This window comes from Ips typographus, linkage group LG1 (genome assembly GCF_016097725.1).
Source record: "Ips typographus isolate SLU linkage group LG1, UJ_Ityp_2.0, whole genome shotgun sequence".
Lineage (NCBI taxonomy): Eukaryota > Metazoa > Arthropoda > Insecta > Coleoptera > Curculionidae > Ips > Ips typographus.
Window position 1 is genome coordinate 6930772 of NC_138422.1, and position 20480 is coordinate 6951251.

A 20480-nucleotide genomic window follows, 5' to 3' on the forward strand; every position below is an offset into this window, starting at 1 on the left:
CGAAAGTTCTTTAAAAAACAGAACCGGAATAAAATGCATTAGGCATTTATCTACTAAAAACTAAATAATTAAACAAAACATCACTTTTCTTCATTTTCATTGTAAAGCTTAAACAAAAAACTAATTATTCACTATTCCCTCCCTTCTCTATTCCCAAGCTGTTTCCTATATCAGAGTGTACAAATCCAAACTCTGCATTGATATTTGGATTGACCAAAAGAAACTAAATCACACAGTTATGTTCCACCGATCACATACATGGGAAAGAAAGGATCAAAATGAGAACAAAACATGTTTAAAGCTCAGAAAAAAATCAAATCTCCTGATTTTACGCAATAAACTACAGATTTGTATCTTTAAAAGTTTTACTGATTTGGACTTCGGAAGTTTAGCAACTCCAATATTTACAACCAGTATTTTAGTCCAATATTGAGATAATTTTAAATCACTTAAAATAATTGAGGGGTTAATTAAAATTAAAAAAAAAACAGTAATTTTGCTAAACCCAGCGAAAAATAGTTAAAAACAAAAATGGACCAAAATTACATCTTCTTTGTTACTGAACAAATTAAGAAACTATGCACTTTTTCAAAGAGAAATTTTACGTTTACCCAAAGCTTTAATTCAGAAAAACAACAAATATCATTATGGTTTAAATTTGCTTAAAATAAGCCGTTTTAATGGGTTTTGCCATAAGAACTGAAAGTAGTTGGACACAAAAATGAATCCAAAGGACATATTCTTTGTTTTAACTATGCATTTTTTCAAAGAAAATTTTTATGTTTTTTTGCCTGCAGATTTTTGTAAAAGCCATCTTTTACAATCTGCATCTTTAGAAGTTTTAAATATTTCATTTCCTATAATTTAAAAAAAAAACCTACTGACTAGTGAGTTTTATTCTTTATTTAAGAATAACCTTAATTTTAGAAATTACGTTTTTCTAACCTAAAACTTACTCTAAAGCAGGATTCGTTTTCACGCTTCATGGAGCGAGCAGAGCGTTTTTTGACGTCGCAATGACGTAATTTGACAGTTGGCCAAATTATGGTTTTGCCAAATTACGTCATCGTGACGTCAAAAACGCTTTGCTCGCTCCATGGAGCTTGAAAACGAATGCGGCATAAGTAACAGCTAATTTGGTAGTAAAAGTTGTCAGAGAATTTACCTATATGGTCAGTCTCCGAACAGTTGAAGCTGTAGAAATCATTGTATAGGTACAGTATTCAGGATAATCATGAAATTTTAAAAACTATCACAAATACAACAAAAACAAGTGCAACCGGTATTAGGACCTAAACACTAAACTCTCTTGGTTGGTGAAGCTGTTTTCATTGACAGCTTTGACTTAAAAACTTGATAGCTGTAAAATGAAATTACATAGTGCTCTAAGAAGTTTATGAATTTATTTGAGCCATAAACTTTCATAAAACAAATGTGTCTAATTAAATTTAAAAGTTTTGGTGTAAAACCAGCTTTAGACAAGTAAAAAATTTGAATTTGTGCCTGTATTTTTTAAATCAAATAGAGTGCTAGGTTAAAATTGAATTAACAGTAGAAAACTGTACGCAGACACCGCAATATGTTTGTGTCTAATGACTACAACATACAGCATGCAATACTTGATTATTGTGGGCAACCGCAGCCTTGTGTATGATCGTTACATAGTGCGAAAATTAAGATACTGTTTGTGTTCTTGTTCTATTTTCCTTGTATCTTGTTTGTTATTTTTATACGAAAATAAGCAAAGTAAATGAGTGCATGACATTTTTACATATCACACACAACTTGTTCTATGTTGAGTTAAGTAATAAAAGTCCACTGCCAAAATCTTTATCATTATTTGTCAATTGAAAATCAAAATATATCTCTACAATTCATAGTCAGCGACGTCCTTATTCTCCTTCGTAATGGAACTAGTCCAACTTCCCCATTAATTTAGCCGAGTATCGATCAGAAAGTACGTAGAACGTATATCGACGGCGGAATAGGATCGACCTTCGGTTTACAGGCAACAAAAAGCATCGAGAATCGTTATGGCAAGCAGCACAGAGAGAGGCAAAAGGTGGCCCCGGTTGCACACCCAGGCAAGGTGTTCGCTATCGAGGGCCGTTTGCGTAAGAACGGCGGCGTGTCGCTCTGTGTAAGCAGTTTGCAACGATATTGGAAATTTAGAGTGTTTTAATACCTAAATCCAGCTAATAATCATCATTTCTGGTCAAAAATATAACGCTATAGTATAGTAAGAAATAAACAACTGGTATACAAATAAAAGTCTAGTTGAAACTTCGTTGCACACCAACACCTGGTTGTTACCAGTTACTTAAAAAGCAGCAGAATGTGTGTCGATACACCGAGGCAGCAATATCAGCAATGTTTGCAATAATCATTACTATGAACTTAAATGTTCTGGGTAAACCATTAGCATCGTTCGTTTCTATGTTTGTTTGGCAGTCGAGCAATCCAACAAATTTGTTTGTCTGACTGAGGTCAAACAACATCCTTTAATACAACATTAACATTATTTCCTGTACGAAATTTTAACGATTATCTTTTTTGTAGCGTTATTAGCGGCCGCGTGTCCAGAATCAGCCCCTTTTATGGCCGACGAGTGCCTGATGGCCATTCCAGATATCGAAGGCATAGATTACACAACCAAAGAGTACCTGAAGTTTGCGCAGCACATTGAAACGGTGACTAGCCGACTCAATTTGGAGGCCGAAAAGCTTAACACTGCCACGAGGTGGTCGCCCCACAAAGTAGAACTGGCAATTTGGACGCATTATGTGGTTTCGGACTTGAAACCCGAATTATTAGACGGTAGGTTGATTACAGTCCTTTTAAAGCGTGAAACTTATTTAAATGACTTTCACTGATGATGCAGATCTTACCTATGAGAATGGAAGTAGCATTACCCCAGTACTGGCGGCTTTACATCAAAACGGTGACTCTTTAGATGCAGATGCGACAATTACGTCCGATGAAAGTAATTCCGCGGGTAAGTGTTGCGTTCTGCAGTAATTGCATTAACAGGATTGATATTCACAGCGGCCGCCACAGATTAGTGGACGGATATATAAAAAAAATTGTTCGAATATATTTTTTTTAATTATGACGACCTTAGTTTTGACCTTAAGAGTCAATTTTAGGTCTTTTAGATAAAACTCTAAAGTGTAATCTTTCGTTTGTGATTTACGTTAACAAATATATTAAACTTGCCGACAAAAACGTTTTAAGAACTTAAGATGCTTCCAGTCACTATAATTCTTAATTACATTACAGGGTGTTCAGAAAAACATAAATGCACATACATACTTGAATGTATAAACATTTAATTCTAAGAGTGTTTTTTTGACAAAACGGATAATCACAGAGCTTTGATAAAAAAATGTAGTAAAAAGTAAGAGCGTACCATCAATCATTTCTTCAGAATTTGGCAACTTGAAAATAATAGCAAATGTAAGCTACATTCACTAAAAACAACTCTGATTGAAACCTTTTTCTTTATTTCACTGTTTTTGTGTTATGGTTCAGTCTTGCAATTTCGCAATAATAACGAAAACTATGTTTTTACAAAGAGCGCCCTGAAAGTGACATCTCAAAAATCTGCTGATCCGTCAAATGGTATTACTGCCATTTGCAAAAGATGAAACAAGTGTGACAAACTGTCAGATGATGACAAGAAACGTTCTCTAACCTAATAGATTGTTGATTGATATCATTTTAAGACGTTGTTTGTAAAAATACAATTTGTGATTTTAGCTAAATTTTAACATTTGATGTATCACCATACTCCAAAAAAAATACATTTTAAAGAAGTAGAAATGGTAAACAATAACCTAAAAGCTGATGATGGTTGCCACAATCTGAACCCTTTTATCTGATTTATGATAATGTGTTTTAGAGGAGAAAGAGTGGAACAGTAGAATGTCATTTATTTTTAGTTATCTCATCAAATAAATTAGGAAAGGCTCAGAATAAGGTAAAATTTGTTAGAGAGTCAGAACGAACTCCGTGACGTTATTTGACAGTGTCACATGCTAATCGGTTTGAAAATGGCAATGATGTCGCGTAAGAGAATTGTTCTGTTATTTTCAAGAAAGCCTTTATAAAAAACCTAATTTTTGTTATTTTTACTAAAATTGGTAGAGAAAGAAAAGAGGCAAGAATAAAGTGTCATTTGTTTTCAGTTATGCCATCAAACAAATTGGTAAAATAATAAAAAGTTATTTCCAAAATTTTTTCGTAATACTATTAATTTTTAAAATTTCTAAAGCGGCGTTTTATTCAACTCCAAATTGGGCAACTTTGTCCTAATTTAAACTTCCTTGTATTTAATTATAATTGACTCCCATTTAATTCATATTTCTATTGTTGAGGATTTGCCAGTCAGCTGCGACAATCCTTACGAATCAAAATAGGACAGCAATATGACTAAAAAGAAAAAAACAAATTTGAATTTTAATCTAACCGAATTGTTTTTGGTTTTTATTACTTTCGAGTCTTTACTTTCCTTTTTGCTTTAACTCAATTATTCAGTTAAATCTGAACCCAAACTGTTTACATCGTTCAAAACATGCATCTTTCAATCAGATCAAATGTTTCAATTTTGTTCATTTCCAGAATTCACTAGTCTCAGGCCTAATTGTCGATCCAATCCGTTTTTTTACTAGTTTACCCGATCCGATTGGATAAGCGGATCGAAATCGCTTGAGATAAACTTAGTGATCCCTTGAGTTGTGACGTACATCGAAAGTTGCAATAAAATTAGGCCAAAATTGGTAGGTTACTTCTAACATTTTTGCAAATAAAAAATGCCAATGACAATAAAGTTCTTAAATTGAACAGGAAATTGGTGAAAAGAATTCTTATACTTCTTATCAGTGACTCAAAACCAAAACTTCTGTGTGGTTACAGGGCTAAACATACTTACAACTGTTGACACCGTTGGACAATGTAAGCTTCCAAATGTAATCTATATTCCAAATTTGAGAAAAATATCTAAAAAAATACGAAAATTAAAACAAAAATACTAAATAAATATTACATTTTGAAAACTCCAACGGCATATTTATGTTTCCAGAACATTTCTCAGTTATTTTTAATTTTTTACATGACCTAAAGTTTGTAATACGTATTATGTAACATCCTGTATAACCTACAAGGATTTTTTTGTTGCAGAATTCCGGATTAACGTATGACAATAGGTTTAGGCACTTATAGGTATTATTATTAGGATTTTTTAATATTCATCCTTTTATTAATAATTGTTGTAAATGTCTATAGAAGCTTTATTTTAATCCGAGAGTTTTTCTAAATCCAAGCATGTTCAGTAAGTGGTCTGATTCCTGCGATTCAATCTTTAGTTTGATTCGTTTAAATATTGAACTTAACATAGTATAAATAATAAATTGTCTTATCACTATTAAATAATAAAAATATCCTACTCCAGATTTTAAAAATAGTAGCATGTACCGTATACGGCAATTTACCTATTTTCCAATTTCCCACCCACCCTCAATTACAAATCTATTTTAAATTTGTATTGATAGACCTCGTCTATTTTTCCTGTGTAGGAGGGATACATGTAGCTGTTTTGTTGCATCCAACTCGAATACTTGAATATTTTCTGTTACTGGGTTTCCAATACAAGACATTTTAAGCTGTAAGGCCGGTATTACCCAATTCCTTAGTCATAGTCGCATTTATAAATTTAACTTTTGTTCATAACAAATTAATTTTTTAGGGTTTGTTATGGACAAAAGTTAGGTTTATGATTGTGACTAAGAACTTGAGTAAATCCGGCTTAAGTGTTAGAGATCGTTTCGCTGATATAAAGAAAACGGTCACGTGTTGTGAACATTGGCTTGATATCAACAGTAATCCATTTTATATAAATATTTTGATCCGAAAAGCGAAACTAAGTTTACAAATGTCTATAAACTTACTCACTTTTAAGAAAACAAGAGAGTTGCGATTTAAAACCAGCATTGCGTCATTGACAAACATTATTTGTATTAAAACAAATACTATACTATTCACTTTATATGCAGCCACTCACTAATAAATTTAGTGCAAATTGAATGTATTTTATTGTTTATGTATGCATAGTGTATTTCAACAAGAAGCCTCCATTATTATTCTACCTTACTAGTTACCTTCTTATCAAAAGTGCAAAGGTTTTAGGAATCTGCTCTACCTGAACAAACATAATTCAACTATTAGGGATTTTAAACACGTTATGTTGTTTTTCAGACGTGGTTTGAAGGCATAAACTATTAATAAGCAATTGTGTTATTTCTATACCGGTTATTTTAAAATTTAATACACAAAAATTGAATTTTTTATGTTTTAAAAATGAACACAATTGTGGTTTTTTTTTCAAATATTATACTACCTAACGACCGTCTATAACACTATAACTGATAGCAATAGAAATGAAAATTTAATATTATACTATAATAGTGATTGTTTCGTAAAGTAGGTACCTACTGGAAAAATGAGTTAATTTCTTTTTTTTTTCTGCGATTTTCCTGATTATAAGTTCATGTAGCTCAAAAGTAAGTTACAAATATCAAATCTATTTTTTTTTTAAAGGAAAATCTAATTTTTTTGTAATTTTGTACTAAGTGTATCTTATGTGCAATATGTTATATGCATAACATCAAACTTTATGGAGATATTTACGAGTTATTTAAATTTTGTGAATTTCTTTATTGTTCAGTACTCGCGATTTGAAGAACTTATGCAGTAAATCAAACAAAAATAGAATGACGCGACTAACGAAATTGACAGGTAAATGTGTCAATTTCTTTGTTACGTCATCTTATTTGGGTCTCATTTTCCGCGTATAGCTGATGCAGTGTAGTTCATTGATATTTTCAACTGTAAAATCTCATTAACGTTAAAAAATCAACTTGTTGTGTTTTTGAAGACTTACCCATTACACTTATTTAACAAAGTTTTCTCTTCTTTCTATTGAGTCTAATTTTAAATTTTTCATATACTTACATATGTGTAATAGCAAAGGGAGAGTTGAAAATCAAATTATTTAGCTTTCCTCTTTCATAACAAATGTTAGCGTATATGGTGGACTACCATGATTATTTTGTTTACAGTGTATTACATTAATATCTTTTAATGGTTAGTTTAGACCTTCAAAAAATAATCGAAATTCGAATTGTGGACAATAATCAAGACCTCCCTTATAAATGGTCTATAATCTCCCAGTGTATGATAAACGTACAGGTTGGTCAGTATAAGATGTTCCACCTATATTATCTCAAATTAAATACTGTAATACTATTCCAAAATACATCAGGTATGAAACTTTCACAACTATCAAAAGAGGAAATGAATGGTAAGAAAAGATGATTATTACAAATCAATGGGCTGGACAAAGATGGAGGAAAAGTTTATAAACGACATGTGCCAGTCAGACAAAACAGAGTGACTGATTGGTATCATGTGACCATTTGTCAAATTATGTCACATTCACTCCCTCAGAACATATGTCAGTATTCGAAGTATGAAAGTTATTTTGATCCTATGATAACAAAAAAGACAAAAACAAAGCTGTTGACAAATAAGTCAAGTCGAAATGAGATGAAAGGTTGCATGTTATGAAAAAAAGAGTAGGAAATTAAAAATAACTTTTCAAAGCTAATTTTAAGTTGGGTGAAAATAAAAATTTTAAAGCAATCACCCATATTTTGATTTTTTTCTTGCAATGGCTGGAAAAGCGCTATACAGAGGGTTAGCCACCCAAACCGTTCATTTAAAGTTTATTATGATCCAATATTAATAGAAATTTGAAATTTTGGAATTAAAAGAAATTTGATGAGTGCTATGTTTTAAAAATAACCGGAAGTTGATGTCAACTTGCTTAATTTAATTGGAACACCCGGTACCTTATTGTATTTTTGAATAGTCCTATCGATTTCAAATATTTTTTATGTATTATAACCTGTATCTATCTATAACGCTTTTCGAGATGAAAAACGACACTTTCAGGCTTTTTCGTTGCATAGAGCAACACGGCTTGAATGTTCTTATCTTAACTTTATGAGATCTATCATTTGGTAATATTTTTAATTTTAGTAGTATTATTGATTATGAGGTGATTAAATGGTAAATTACATGTAAATTGGCTTTCTACATAAGTTAGGTTGTTAACTGTCTTGGAAAAAACTCATAAAAACACTTAAAGTGACATATTTGAACCATAAATTGAGTACACAGAATTTTCAGTGGAATTTTATAGGAAATAAGAATGGGACTTTTTTCAGGCGGTGTACCTCCATTAAATGGAAAATCAACAGCCGCCACTGCAGTTCCAGCTGCGGCTTTAGACGAGGATACTCGGGATACCACCGCCTCGTTTGCGGACACCGACGATGGCAGTCCTGTAGTGTCTGCAGAGGATTTGGGTGAAAATAGTGCTTCTGCGTCCAGTGTAAGCGAGTCCACAAAAGATTCCACGCAGGCAAGTTTCTTTTTATCTGATGAGTGTGTATTGACGTTTCAAATTAAGATGAATGCTCTTCTGACATTAAGCTGTAATTTCTAAAAATCCGCCATGGTTGTTTTCCTGCCGATGTAACCAAGTAACTCGAAAACGCTAATAGATTAATATCCAATAGCGGGTATTGTACGACATTCTAACTCCAAATCTCTCCGCCAGAGGACGGATCTTTTATCTTGAAATTCCAATAAAATTTTGATTTGCCGAATAAGTTTGTAGTAAGTAGTCTATGGTCTTCATGCGACGTAAAGTGTATTTCTGAGCTGACTAAGTAAAGAATGGTTCATGACCACATGGTTACTTAGAAGTTACTCATTTGAACTATCAATTGTCAAGAACAAATGTATGTTAACTGTAACAGCTTTTGTATCCTGTATTGCATTTTTTTTTCGTGTATTTACAATTTTAATAAAAAGTTATTAAGTAAAAATAAAAATGGCTAAGTTAATGCTGGGAGCTCTATTAGATGTAATTTAATAGGATATTAAATTAAGGAATCTTTCTGCAAATTAGGCCATTTTACCGATTATAGTTCAGACACCAACCATAGATCTGATGTGTACCACACTATATTTGATTATCACAAAGATATATAGAGGGCGGTGGATACGGGCATTGCGTGGCGTGACGTCACGGCCCAATTTCCGTATTTTCCCGCGCTACAAAGTTCAAACCCTTGTAGTTTAAAAACGGTTGAAGCTGATGGCTTGAAATTTTGGACAAAGCTTTCTAGCATTAAATACTATCAAAATATAAGTAAACAAATTTGAAATAAGATAATGCTAAACAACCCTATTTATGTAGGTATTATTACTGCAAATTTCTCGTTAACTATTGCCTTTGGGGATCGAATGTGATACGAAAAATGTTGAAAAACTCCAAAAAAAAAAATAAAACACTTTTTATGTACAGGGGGTCACATAACAAAAAAAAATTAAAACATTTATTAACTACATGGATCACCCTGTAAACATGTCTGTCATGTCAAAAAATGCACAACTAAGAACTACAATTGACGTGTTGATAGAAGAAAATACTTGAATTTTTAATGAATTATGCGGGATTTTTGGCCCTCACTGAAATATTACTCCACAATTTTATTTATATTACCTCACTATTTTATTATTTTTTTTTTAGTAAAACTGAATCTGTATGAAAATAAACTAACATTTTTTTCATATTGTTATAGGATGAAGATTCCAACAGCATTAGTTTTGCGGGTTCAAAACGGGCATTAGAAAACATCGCTGACGGGCCGCCGGCCGCAAAGAAAGTCCGGGAAGAGGCCAAGTGACGACACACCCCTAGAGCCAAGCCCCTTTTCTATGCGACGAGTAAATAAGATTAGGATTACAACCACTACACGATGTTATATACTTATCGATATGAAGCATAATTGTGTACAGGACAGCATTCAGTGACGGGAATTTGCGCCTTTTTTTGTGTCCTCCGCCCTCTAGCGACCGTACCGCAACTTTTCAGTTTTTTTATTTTCGAGAAGTGATATATTGCTTGGTTTTACTGTTTTCTTTTTATTTCATGTAATAGCTATTTTTATTGATAGATATTTGCCACAATCTGTACGGGACGGTCGCTAGGGGAAACAACAAAGAACGTATTTCTTAGTAATATATGCCTTTAGACACAGACCGATGAGAAGAGTGTTACCTTTGAACATAGCAACAGTTTTGATAGTCTCGTATAATTTGTTGCTGATAATATGTATCTGTAAGGTTTATTAAATTATTATTTTGCATATAATATATATTATCCTTAACTGAATTAAGAGAACTATTTCTTTGATGGAAGTATACTACTGCATTGTTTCAGATTAGTTCGTATGTTCATTCCTACTTGGATTTTTGTATTTTATTTTTTAACTAATAAAGAGTATTAAAACACTAAAATATTTTATTTATTACGATTAATAAAATAAAATATCACTCCACAACCATAGCACTTTCACCGCGAGGTCCGCCATCGTCGGTCTTTAAATTAGGATACAATTTTGCCACCAGGCTGTCTCCCTGTCGACCTGCAAATTCCGGTCGGCTCTTTCCCTAACAATAAATATTGGCCATTTTAATAGTTACTTTTACCTGAAACATCCAAGATACTCACTTTCTCTTGCATAGTGGCAAATATCTCGTATAATGATCGCTGCGAATTGTAAAGCGATCCTTTGGTAGAGGATTGACGCGAAAAAGACGGAGTAATGTTAGCTAAAGGCGGCGGCGACATCGGACTATCTGTCGTTGCTCTGATTACCGAAACCCGTTGGGCATTTTCGTCTTTTGACGGTCCTGTAACATAAATGCAACTATTTTTCGTTTATGTGTTATTAACTCTATAACTATAAGAAATTTAAAATTTACTTTTTCAACCAATTAATAGATTATCTACGCGAAATTCTAGTCAAAAATGTAACAATAAAGAACAGCCACCGTAATCCTCTGATATACAGGGTGGTCCAGTTTTAAATGTCAATAATTCACCGATCGATAGTCCATCAAAAAATAAGTTGACATGCATTATGTCATTTTCCTGAAGAACGCTCCCTAAGGAAGACACAGACTTCCAAAGTTCAGTTTAAAAAATCGTTTTTTTTTTGCTACAACTGTCAGACCAATTTTGATAGAGTACCTACTCGTTATGTGATGTGAATGACATTCTTCAAAATTCAAAATTGTTTAATACGTCGATATAGGGGGATAGTCTTTATTTTCTACGCTCACTAGATATTATTCAAAATTGACAAAAATGTCTACTTGTTTTATTGTATTTTTTACTTTAAAATGGTTTCAAATCTGGTCATCTGTGAGGTCTACGAGTTAATTTTTGACACTGAAACTAGTTAAAAAACAGGATTTTTGGACTAATGTTTATTGGCGTTCAATTTTTTAGGCTATAAATAGTGTAAAACTGATCTTTCAACACTGGTAACAGTCCGAATTTTCGAACTAATTTAATTCTAAAATTTAGTGTTCAAGACTAATATCGTAGCATTTAATGTCTAAATTGTTTACTTTGATCAACAAAGAGTCTGAAACTTAACTTTTACTATGAAAAATAGTTTAAAATTAGATTTTTCAGTCTTAAAGCACAGTAAAGAGCCTAGAGCTCAATTTAATACTGACAAACCGTGAAATGGCATGTATAAGCCGATGGAAAATGTAAAAATAGTTTTTTAAGTCAGTGCAAATTTTAAGCTTTTGATGTCACTTTTCATTGGTTCCGTCTTTTTGGTGTCCAAGTCAATTTTCAAGGTAGAAATGTGAATTTGTAGTCAAAAATTCTAGATAAAGTAGTTTTTGATGGTTACAAGTCAATTTTCACTACTAAAGTTTTTCAACTTATCTGATAACTATAACAACTGACTAAAAGACAGTTTTTAAGCCTCTCAAGTCAATTTTCACAGTTTCCAAGTCAATTGTCAATGCTAAAGTCTTTCAATTTTTCTGAAAACTGTGAAAACTGGTTACAAAAACAATTTTTAAGCCTCTCAAGTCAATTTTCACCGTTTTAAAGTAAATTTACTGGTTTCTAAGTAAATTTTCATAACTAAAGTCTTTCAATTTGTCTGGAAACTATTAAAAACTGGCACCAATTCTTAAGTTGGGTTGGGTTGGTTTGGGTCTTTGAACGTAATAACTCAATTATCTCGTAAACGAAGTTTTAAATCAGAATTTTATAAAAGATACTTATTTTGTCAAATTGAACAAGTAAAGTAAGAAAAAACTAAAATTTTTGAAAAATATCCAGTTACGTAGATAAACAAACAAGACAGAAAAATGACAACCATCTTTCTGTATTTACACCACTGGACAAACACTGGTTTCGACAAACGTCATTAACATCACATAATGAGCATTAATTTCATATGTATTTGTTCTAAATTTGATTAAAACTGCTCCAGGGGTCTGACAGTTATGACAAGAAACCGATTTTTTAAACTAAACTTTTATTGACTGTATTTTCCTTGGAAAGCATTTTTCAAGAAAATGACATAACTGATTTTTTGAAGGGCTGTGGAATGGTGAGTTATTGACATTTAAAACTGGACCACCCTGTAGATTCGGTTCACACTTTTTAGAAAACTGCAATTACTGCTCTGAAAAATTATTCGGTTCAAAACACCATAACATAATTAAGAGAAAGTCCTGAAAACATTTTGAGAATCCCATCAAGGAGTTGTACAAGCTCTCCTAAATTTGACTCAAACTATAAGGATCTTTTATTCTACAGAGATATACAAGCGGTGGGAAAAATAAACTCTTCACAACGCAAATGATGGAGTCTTAAAATTCTAAATTCTACTGTTAGATTTTTTGGAAAATATAACCAGTTCCTTATAAAAAAAAAACACACACATACAGTCCTGTCACTAATAAGCTAATTCGAATTAGTTTTATATACCAAATTTAATGATATTCGACACATTTTAAATATGAAAAAAAGGAATAAAAATTTTGAATGTCTTAATCTTAGTTGTTGTATGCACAACATCTGGTGACATTTGTACTCAACTTTATGAGTTTTGAATCTAGGAACAACCCCCATTAATGCCGCATCATTCGGTAAACACCGATCTGATTGGTTAAAAATAGTGAGGTTTCGTTTTTTTTGTTTATCAATCCCAATCTTCTGACCGGTATTACGGCTCAGATCAGTTCAGATCAGATCAGAGAGGCTATAGGGCTTAATCTTGCAACTGTTTGATAACTTTAATTCTTGCTGGTTTTGAAAATTTTAAGGTTATGGTTTTTTCGAAATTTGTAAGTAGGTTTTATACCAAAAGTTTTAATTCAAAGAAATTGGAAACATTTATTTCATCAAATTTTATGCTTCAAATGAATTGATCATGATCTTCTTGGAACTTAAAGTGATTTGATTTTACATTTATCAAACTTTTATGTCAAAGCTGTAAATGAAAACAGTTTGACCAACCAAACCAAGTGAATTTAGTGTTTAGGTGGTAATAATTACAGATTATTCCTACTTGATTTTCTGGTATTTTTGATATTCTTATTTTGAAATTTCATAATCTTCCTGAATACTGGATTTTTAACGTTTCATTCAATTGTCAACATCATATTCAATTGTTTCATTCCACGTCACGGACCATACTCACATAATATTACATTTATTCACAGAATCTTTACAACGTTGAAGAATTCTTCATAAAGTATATTACAATATTACATCGCTAGTAATTTTAGAACAGAAAGTTAAAATGAACCGGGCACAGTTCTCTGTGACGTAATAAAAGACATTGAATGAATTGAAATGTCCCTTTATACGTCACAGATATATGGTGTACTAAATAAGTATGGTTTTTACTGGCGTTTTTTAGCAGCAAAATGTTGCGTTTTTAAAAAAGGTGTCAAATATTACCGCAAAAATAATTTTTTTGGTTTTCGACCCCATTAGGTTATCAATTGTTTTGTAGACAAGAATTTGTCCTTCTTACAAACATTATAAAAGAATCCCATATAAAATATGTAAGAAACATTTTATACACCAATGGAATCACGTTATTCGCAGTTTTTCACGCAATTCGGTACGATTAATTTCTGAACAGGGCAAACTGCGAACGAATAACAAACAACGGAAGCAACACAGTTTATAAATTCACCTTTATTTGGATCTAAAGTTATGAAACACTTACCGATACTATCCAGTTGATTTAACGCTTCATCTAAATCAACTTTTTCAGCGCTTTTATCATCTCCAAAACTAGATTTGTGACAATCAAGCAAACATTGATGAACTTGTTTGTGATTGTCTGAGTGAAGATTACTTTTCAAAAAGCTTTCCAATTCATTCCACATAGCCTACAAGAAATATTAATACTTATAAAACCATTTAAACTATAGTTCTGAGTAGTACCTTATACTGTTCTTCCCTCTTTTGACCTTTCAAACGCTGACCCACATTTTGAGGATATAAAGGTTCCATCTTTGACTCCAAAGCTATCAGATTGTATATTACTTTTCTGCACATAAATACTTCATCGTCGGTTAGTTTGTCCTTAATTATTAATGCAGGTAATGGGTCAATGTACTACAAAAACAACGTTACAGGTACGGTAGGGTTCTATTACATTTTTAAAATAAATACCTGTTTTAAATTAAAGATTAACGTGGAGCTAATTGTAAGAGGCCAATATTTGGTTTGTCTGTTGAGCCTTTCATTAACTTTATCTAAAGGGTTTTCACCCGCCTGTTTTACTTTTACTGGTAATAGAGAGTTCTGCTTTATAAGCATACCAAAGTCAGGTATTCTATAATCTGTAACTCTACCACCACATCCTTCCGAAACAGACGGCGGATCTTCCAGAACAGACCTGCAATCCATTATTATTAACTTTTTTAGCTAGAATAATAGATATTTACTCGTACATACAGGGTGACTTTTCGTTAGTTTTATGGGGTACAGAGCAAACGGTAATAGATAGAAAAAAGTAAGATAGGTGTTGCCCTATTTTTAAGTTTAGTCTGCTGGTTCAATTAGAATTGGCCATATTCGATTCATTGCGATATCTCAGCTGTCATTTAAGTTATCAAAAAATTAAAAACTGCCTCTTATAGGGTTTTTCACGTAGATTCCAATGGCGTAGTCACTTTTTGTCTGAAGTTTTTAACTTAGAAATTATTGACGTAAGTCATTTGTTTTCTTATGGAACACCCTATAGAAAATGCGGTCTCTTTCTTAAATACTCGATATAAACGTAGTCAATGATGTCAAATTTCCATCTCGCTCAGTTCACATGTAATAGAAAAATAATGACAATTATTATGTCACTGCCACTAGCCCTAGGACAGACTTCAGTTTGTTGTATTTTATTGTTTGCCATTAAATAGGTATTATAAAATTTGCCAAAAATGTGCTAATTTTTTAAATATAAAAAATATTCATCTAGAATAAATTAACGATCACAAAATTTTAGAGTGCAGGAAGTGAGAGCGGGAAGTAGAAGTGTATAATATGACAATTCTTAACCTGAATAACGTTAAGTAACATTCACATAACATGCAGTGCATTTGTACTGTTAACGGCAAGTGCACTGCAAGAAGTAGACAAATGACATCAGTCACAATAAACTCAAAATTAAAATTAGAAAATTAGAATTAGAAACGCAAGACATAAACTTAAAAAAGATAATTAAGTACAAACTGAACAGACATTCATAAACAAATACAAAAAAGCATTCTTTCAAATTTTCGAATTTTGAACAGTTAATTGACAACAAAAATACGCATACGTCAAACGTCTGAAATGGCTCTCCCTATTGGTTGCTTGTATTAAGTTGGCAAAACTTAAGAGTAAAAGCTAAAAGCTAGATAGGTTTTGCACTAGTATTAAATTATTAATTCCGCAGTGTACAAGTATGAACAGTACATTAGTTTATAATGTACCTAACCTTTAGCAGTACACATACCTTACCGTGGCAATAGCCATAAAGTTTATGTGAGTGATGCTTTAGTAATGACACCATTGCATATATGGATGTAAATAAGCTAATATTACAAAGTAATTTGTGCGTAAAATAATCTTACCTAGCAGTACAAAGAGTGTGTATAAATATCTCTCCACCGTGAGCGGCTAACAGATGACTCGTAATTTTTCCGCCGGCTTTTCGTGGCATTTCCAACATTACGGATCTCCCATTGAGTAAAAAGTTGATTAAACACAAAGACGGTCTGGAGTTAACGTCTACAGGTGTAATGCGATGCATGGCTGTACAGTTTTGGAGCTCATTGCCGGTAACACCTCGGGGTGTACACCATTTTAAAGTCACCTAATAAACGTTTAATTTTTGTAATGCCCGGTTTACAATCACGATTTTAGAGAAACTCACAGTTTCATATTCTAAGCCTTCTTTAATAGTACGAATTGCAGCAGAATCTGAAGCGTTTCCTTTTAAAATTGCTGTATGAGCGGGACTGGCGTGAAAAATTTCCACGTCATAGTTTGCGGAAGAACTTGCGTTTTGTTCTTCTTTCATTGGAATGCCTGCAGATAAATTAAGAAATGTCCAACATTGTAGTCATTCTTAAACATTTGCATGTTTAGGTAATGAATAAGAGCCATTCTATCTTTTTAAACAAAGGTTAAAAATAATACTTTAGGTAGGTTCAATCAGCATTAATGTTAATAGCTTAATAGCCTAATCTTCTTGGGTTCATCCTCAAATGTTTAAAAGCTTCGGACTTCATTCACTCTCTCATTTAGCACATACATAACTATTGTTTCATATTTTAAGATTATACATATAAAAATAGGTCACCCAACAAGAGATAAATTCCATAATTCAACCATTTAAATTTATATAGTATAAGAAAATCACTTACCAGTAACTGTAGTACTTGCCAAATCATAATGTTCCAAAATGAGTGAAGATAACTTGTTGGGTATCTGTGGTGCTTTAATCGAATGTACTTCTGTGGTTAACAAAGGAGATAACTATTAAAAACACATTTATTAGCAATGATAATAGTAATTACACAAAATTGACATACAATTTTTGGAGGATGGTTATTTACTGAAGATTCAATATTTACTGGAAACGTATTTATGATTACCAGATGGCAATGATTTATAGGCAGCATGCTGAAACTGAAGCAATTAAATATGAATCTTCAAATTAGTACTTTAACATACTTCTCAGATGCGGCTGCCAATTGGTTTTGCTGATTGAGCACCGTTAGGAAAATTTCTTCCAGTCTGTTCATACTTTCATTATCTCTGGCAGATGTAATACAAATAACTCGGCACCTACAACAATGGAACCGTGGTCAAATGGGGTCGTAAACCAATATTTTTTTTTGCGCTAGTTAGAAGTACCCAGAAAAATATTAGACACATATTTTTTCTTTTTTAAAATTGCAACGTTTTACTGCAAAAAAAACGTTAGTAAAAATCATACTTATTCGGTACACCTTATATCTGTGACGTACATGTGCCCTATCTCCCTTCTGTTTATAGTGAGTGAGTGCCGATGTTTATTATGGGGCAACCCGGAGGAGTAGATCGCCGAAGTATTTTGGTGTACACATTCGAAGTAATTCGAGGTATTATTATTACCAGCATTTTCAGGTTTACAAGGTTTTACGAGGCATTTTGAGGTATTTATAAGGCATTTCATAGAATTTTGAGGCATTGAGAGTATATTTCAAAATGTTTTGCGATATTTTAAGGAATACATTGTAGTAGACCAAGCAGTAGACAATAGAGTGTATCAATATAACAAAATTGACCATACATGTAATTATTATGGTAAAATCTTTGTTACATGATATTAAGTTGAAACAATATTCCTTACAAATGATTATAATAATTTACCAATTTTTCAACATTTAAACTACATTTTTAAGGTCACGTGACTGTTTTTGACAGGTGTCAACTGGACTTTACAGTGTTGCAAGCTCTAGAATTGCATAATTAGTCAGATGATGTGTCTCTTACAATTTCAGCTTTTACAACTGTCTAAAATAGTCTAAATTTATTTTACCAAGTTTTTAAAGTTTAAACCACATTTTAACGGTCATGTGATTAATTTTGACAGATATCAACTGGCCTTTAGAGTGGTGCAAGCTCAGAATTGCATTATCAACGTCAAGGGACGTGTACTTTGCAATTTAAGTTTTTACAACTGTCCAAATTTTATTTATCAATTTTCCAAAGTTTAAACTGCGTTTTGAAGATCACGTGACTGTTTTTGACAATGTCAACTGGTCTTTACAGTGTTGCAGGCTCAAAAATTGAATTATCCAAGTCACATGATGTGTATTTAGCAATTTGAATTTTTACAACTGTCTAAATTTTATTTATCAATTTTCCAAAGTTTAAACTGCATTTTGAAGGTAACGTCACTGTTTTTGACAATGTCAACTAGTCTTTACAGTGTTGCAAGCTCAAAAATTTAATTATGAAAGTCATGTGGCGAGTTGTTACAATTTTACCACTGTCTAAATTCAAAATACTATATATTTAATTTTTCAACTGGTTCTTTTAAATGATAGGTGTGTAAAAAAAAATCAACGTAAACAAACGGAGAAATGACAGCTGGAATGCCGGAAACTGTTTTCAAAACTGATCACCAGAGGGAGTATCCTTTGGTATGCCAAAATCATCAAATCAAATTTTAATTTCCAACTTTTATTTTACTTTTCTTTCATTATTTATCAAACAATGTTTTATTTCATCATGAGACACCTTGTATCCCTTATATACTTTATTAAGAGATATTTAGCCAAGAAATATTAACCAATCAAACAATCAAGGTTTAAATGTTTTAAAATCTACTGAAATCAATATAGATATCCTATTATCCACATGTCTATCTTAATATTATTTAATGAGTTTATGTTACTTAACCTGCCTCAAAAAAATACCAAGAGATAATCAATATCAATTTATGAAATCAAAATTAAATTACCTATTAATTATTTGGCCACCTTCAGTCTTAAACTTCTCTAACTGGTATTCTGTTGGTTCACATAAACCCTCAATAGCAGCTCTAAGTCCATGTAACACTGTATAATCAGGAGGAGGTGTAGACCTCAATGAAGGAGGAGAAGGTGGTACTCCTATCAAAGCACATCCATTCATTATCTGTATATTTAACAAAATTTAAAAAATTACTCATGTATGAGAAGTATGAGAAGAACTATTAAGACTTACATAACTGAGGGACTGTTGAGTGGTGCTCCAAGAATTTAAAATATGGGCAACAGTATCACTGGCAAAGAATCGGACCTAAAATAAGTAATTGCAATAAAATTCTCACCTACAGACAGTAGAAAAGTAAAAGCTACCAATTTTCCTGCGGGAAATAAATCCCACACAATTCTACAGTATTCAATTGCACTTTCCACACTGGACGTCCATAGAGTTTTTGAAATTGGCATCATGGGTATAAAGTTGTTTGTTCTCCCTCTCAGAAATTCAAACTCAATGGGGTTTTCGCATGATATACCAAAGTATGGAGTGTGATCTAAGACGAAAACCGTTTTATGGTTTGCGGGGTACATTTTTGTATTCTGAAGAGAAAAAGACATCTTCAGAACTTATTGAAAAAGATTGTGTATCAAAACTTTGATTGCACTTTACTCTTATAACTTATAACAAATAGAAGCAACGATTTGGTAAGATTTTACAGTACATTAGGCATTTTGCTGTTTTACATTTAACAGTATTAAATGTTCCATGGATTTTGTTCAAACTATATAAACATTAAACACAGAATAACAGAATGAAAATAAAAATGGTTTAAAGTTTAAAGCTACGATTTGAGGTTATGTTCATTATGTGATAAACAAAATAAACAATGACAATTTGCTTCTCTACTTCTTTCAGAGCTTATTGCGCCTTGTGTACACAACATTTAGATAGAGTAGAGATGGGTCGGAAGAAAAAAACCATAAAATAAAATTTTTTGGCACTTTAACTTTTTGGTTTTTAATTTGTTTTCATTCGTTCAAACAATGGACATATAACCTTATAATAAACCGTTTTACAGCTATTTGTCCGTCGACTTTCAACTAAGTTCAAGTCAAGTGTGCCTCAGACTGTGATTTTTTTTGTCTATATTCTCACAGTCTGAACTAAACATGGTAACAATGACATGGTTTAAAGTATAAATAGGACCTTAGGAAATAGGACGTTTAAAACTTAAGGAGTTTGTCGCGTTTGAGGTGATATGACTAGCTCGGAGGGGTAGTAACCAATGAAACACCAGGTTATAAAATACACACTCTGTTTATTGAAGGAAAATCATCGGGATTCAAGGGCATCCAATCGCAAGTGAGCTAGGTATATTTGTGTTCTGGAGAAGTGACACTCCGAAATTATCGACTTTTCGACTGGGGTAACTTGGGTTATATCGTCATATTTAAGCCTCAAGAATTTGTGGCAGCATTTTTTCTGTCCCTCTCAGGGACACCTTGTACAAACT

The 20480-nt window shown here is 32.3% G+C and overlaps 2 protein-coding genes across 3 annotated transcripts in view; one reads left to right on the plus strand and one right to left on the minus strand.

Annotated features, from left to right (window-relative positions):
• Positions 1 to 10428, plus strand: part of Amun (protein amun) — a 27830-nt gene extending 17402 nt beyond the window's left edge. Inside the window, exons 3-6 of the mRNA XM_081991266.1 lie at positions 2560 to 2817; positions 2882 to 2995; positions 8286 to 8482; positions 9711 to 10428. Coding sequence (XP_081847392.1) covers positions 2560 to 2817; positions 2882 to 2995; positions 8286 to 8482; positions 9711 to 9815 — 674 coding nt within the window. The 3' untranslated portion in view covers positions 9816 to 10428. The remainder of the gene's footprint in view (positions 1 to 2559; positions 2818 to 2881; positions 2996 to 8285; positions 8483 to 9710) is intronic.
• Positions 10415 to 19819, minus strand: asun (integrator complex subunit 13 asun). 2 transcript variants are annotated; one of them, XM_081991244.1, is made up of 13 exons: positions 19342 to 19819; positions 19208 to 19282; positions 18963 to 19138; positions 17186 to 17299; positions 17044 to 17140; positions 16876 to 16987; positions 16383 to 16537; positions 16081 to 16322; positions 14642 to 14867; positions 14411 to 14584; positions 14190 to 14355; positions 10643 to 10824; positions 10415 to 10581 (listed from the first exon to the last, which is right to left on the minus strand). In XM_081991244.1, the coding sequence occupies exons 1-13, from the start codon at positions 19582 to 19584 to the stop codon at positions 10462 to 10464; spliced, it is 2082 nt and encodes a 693-aa protein (XP_081847370.1). In that variant the 5' UTR covers positions 19585 to 19819; the 3' UTR covers positions 10415 to 10461. The 2 variants fall into 2 exon arrangements, with proteins under 2 accessions (XP_081847370.1, XP_081847379.1); XM_081991253.1 differs by having other exon boundaries at positions 17044 to 17134; positions 19342 to 19818.
• Positions 19820 to 20480: the final 661 nt, after the last annotated feature.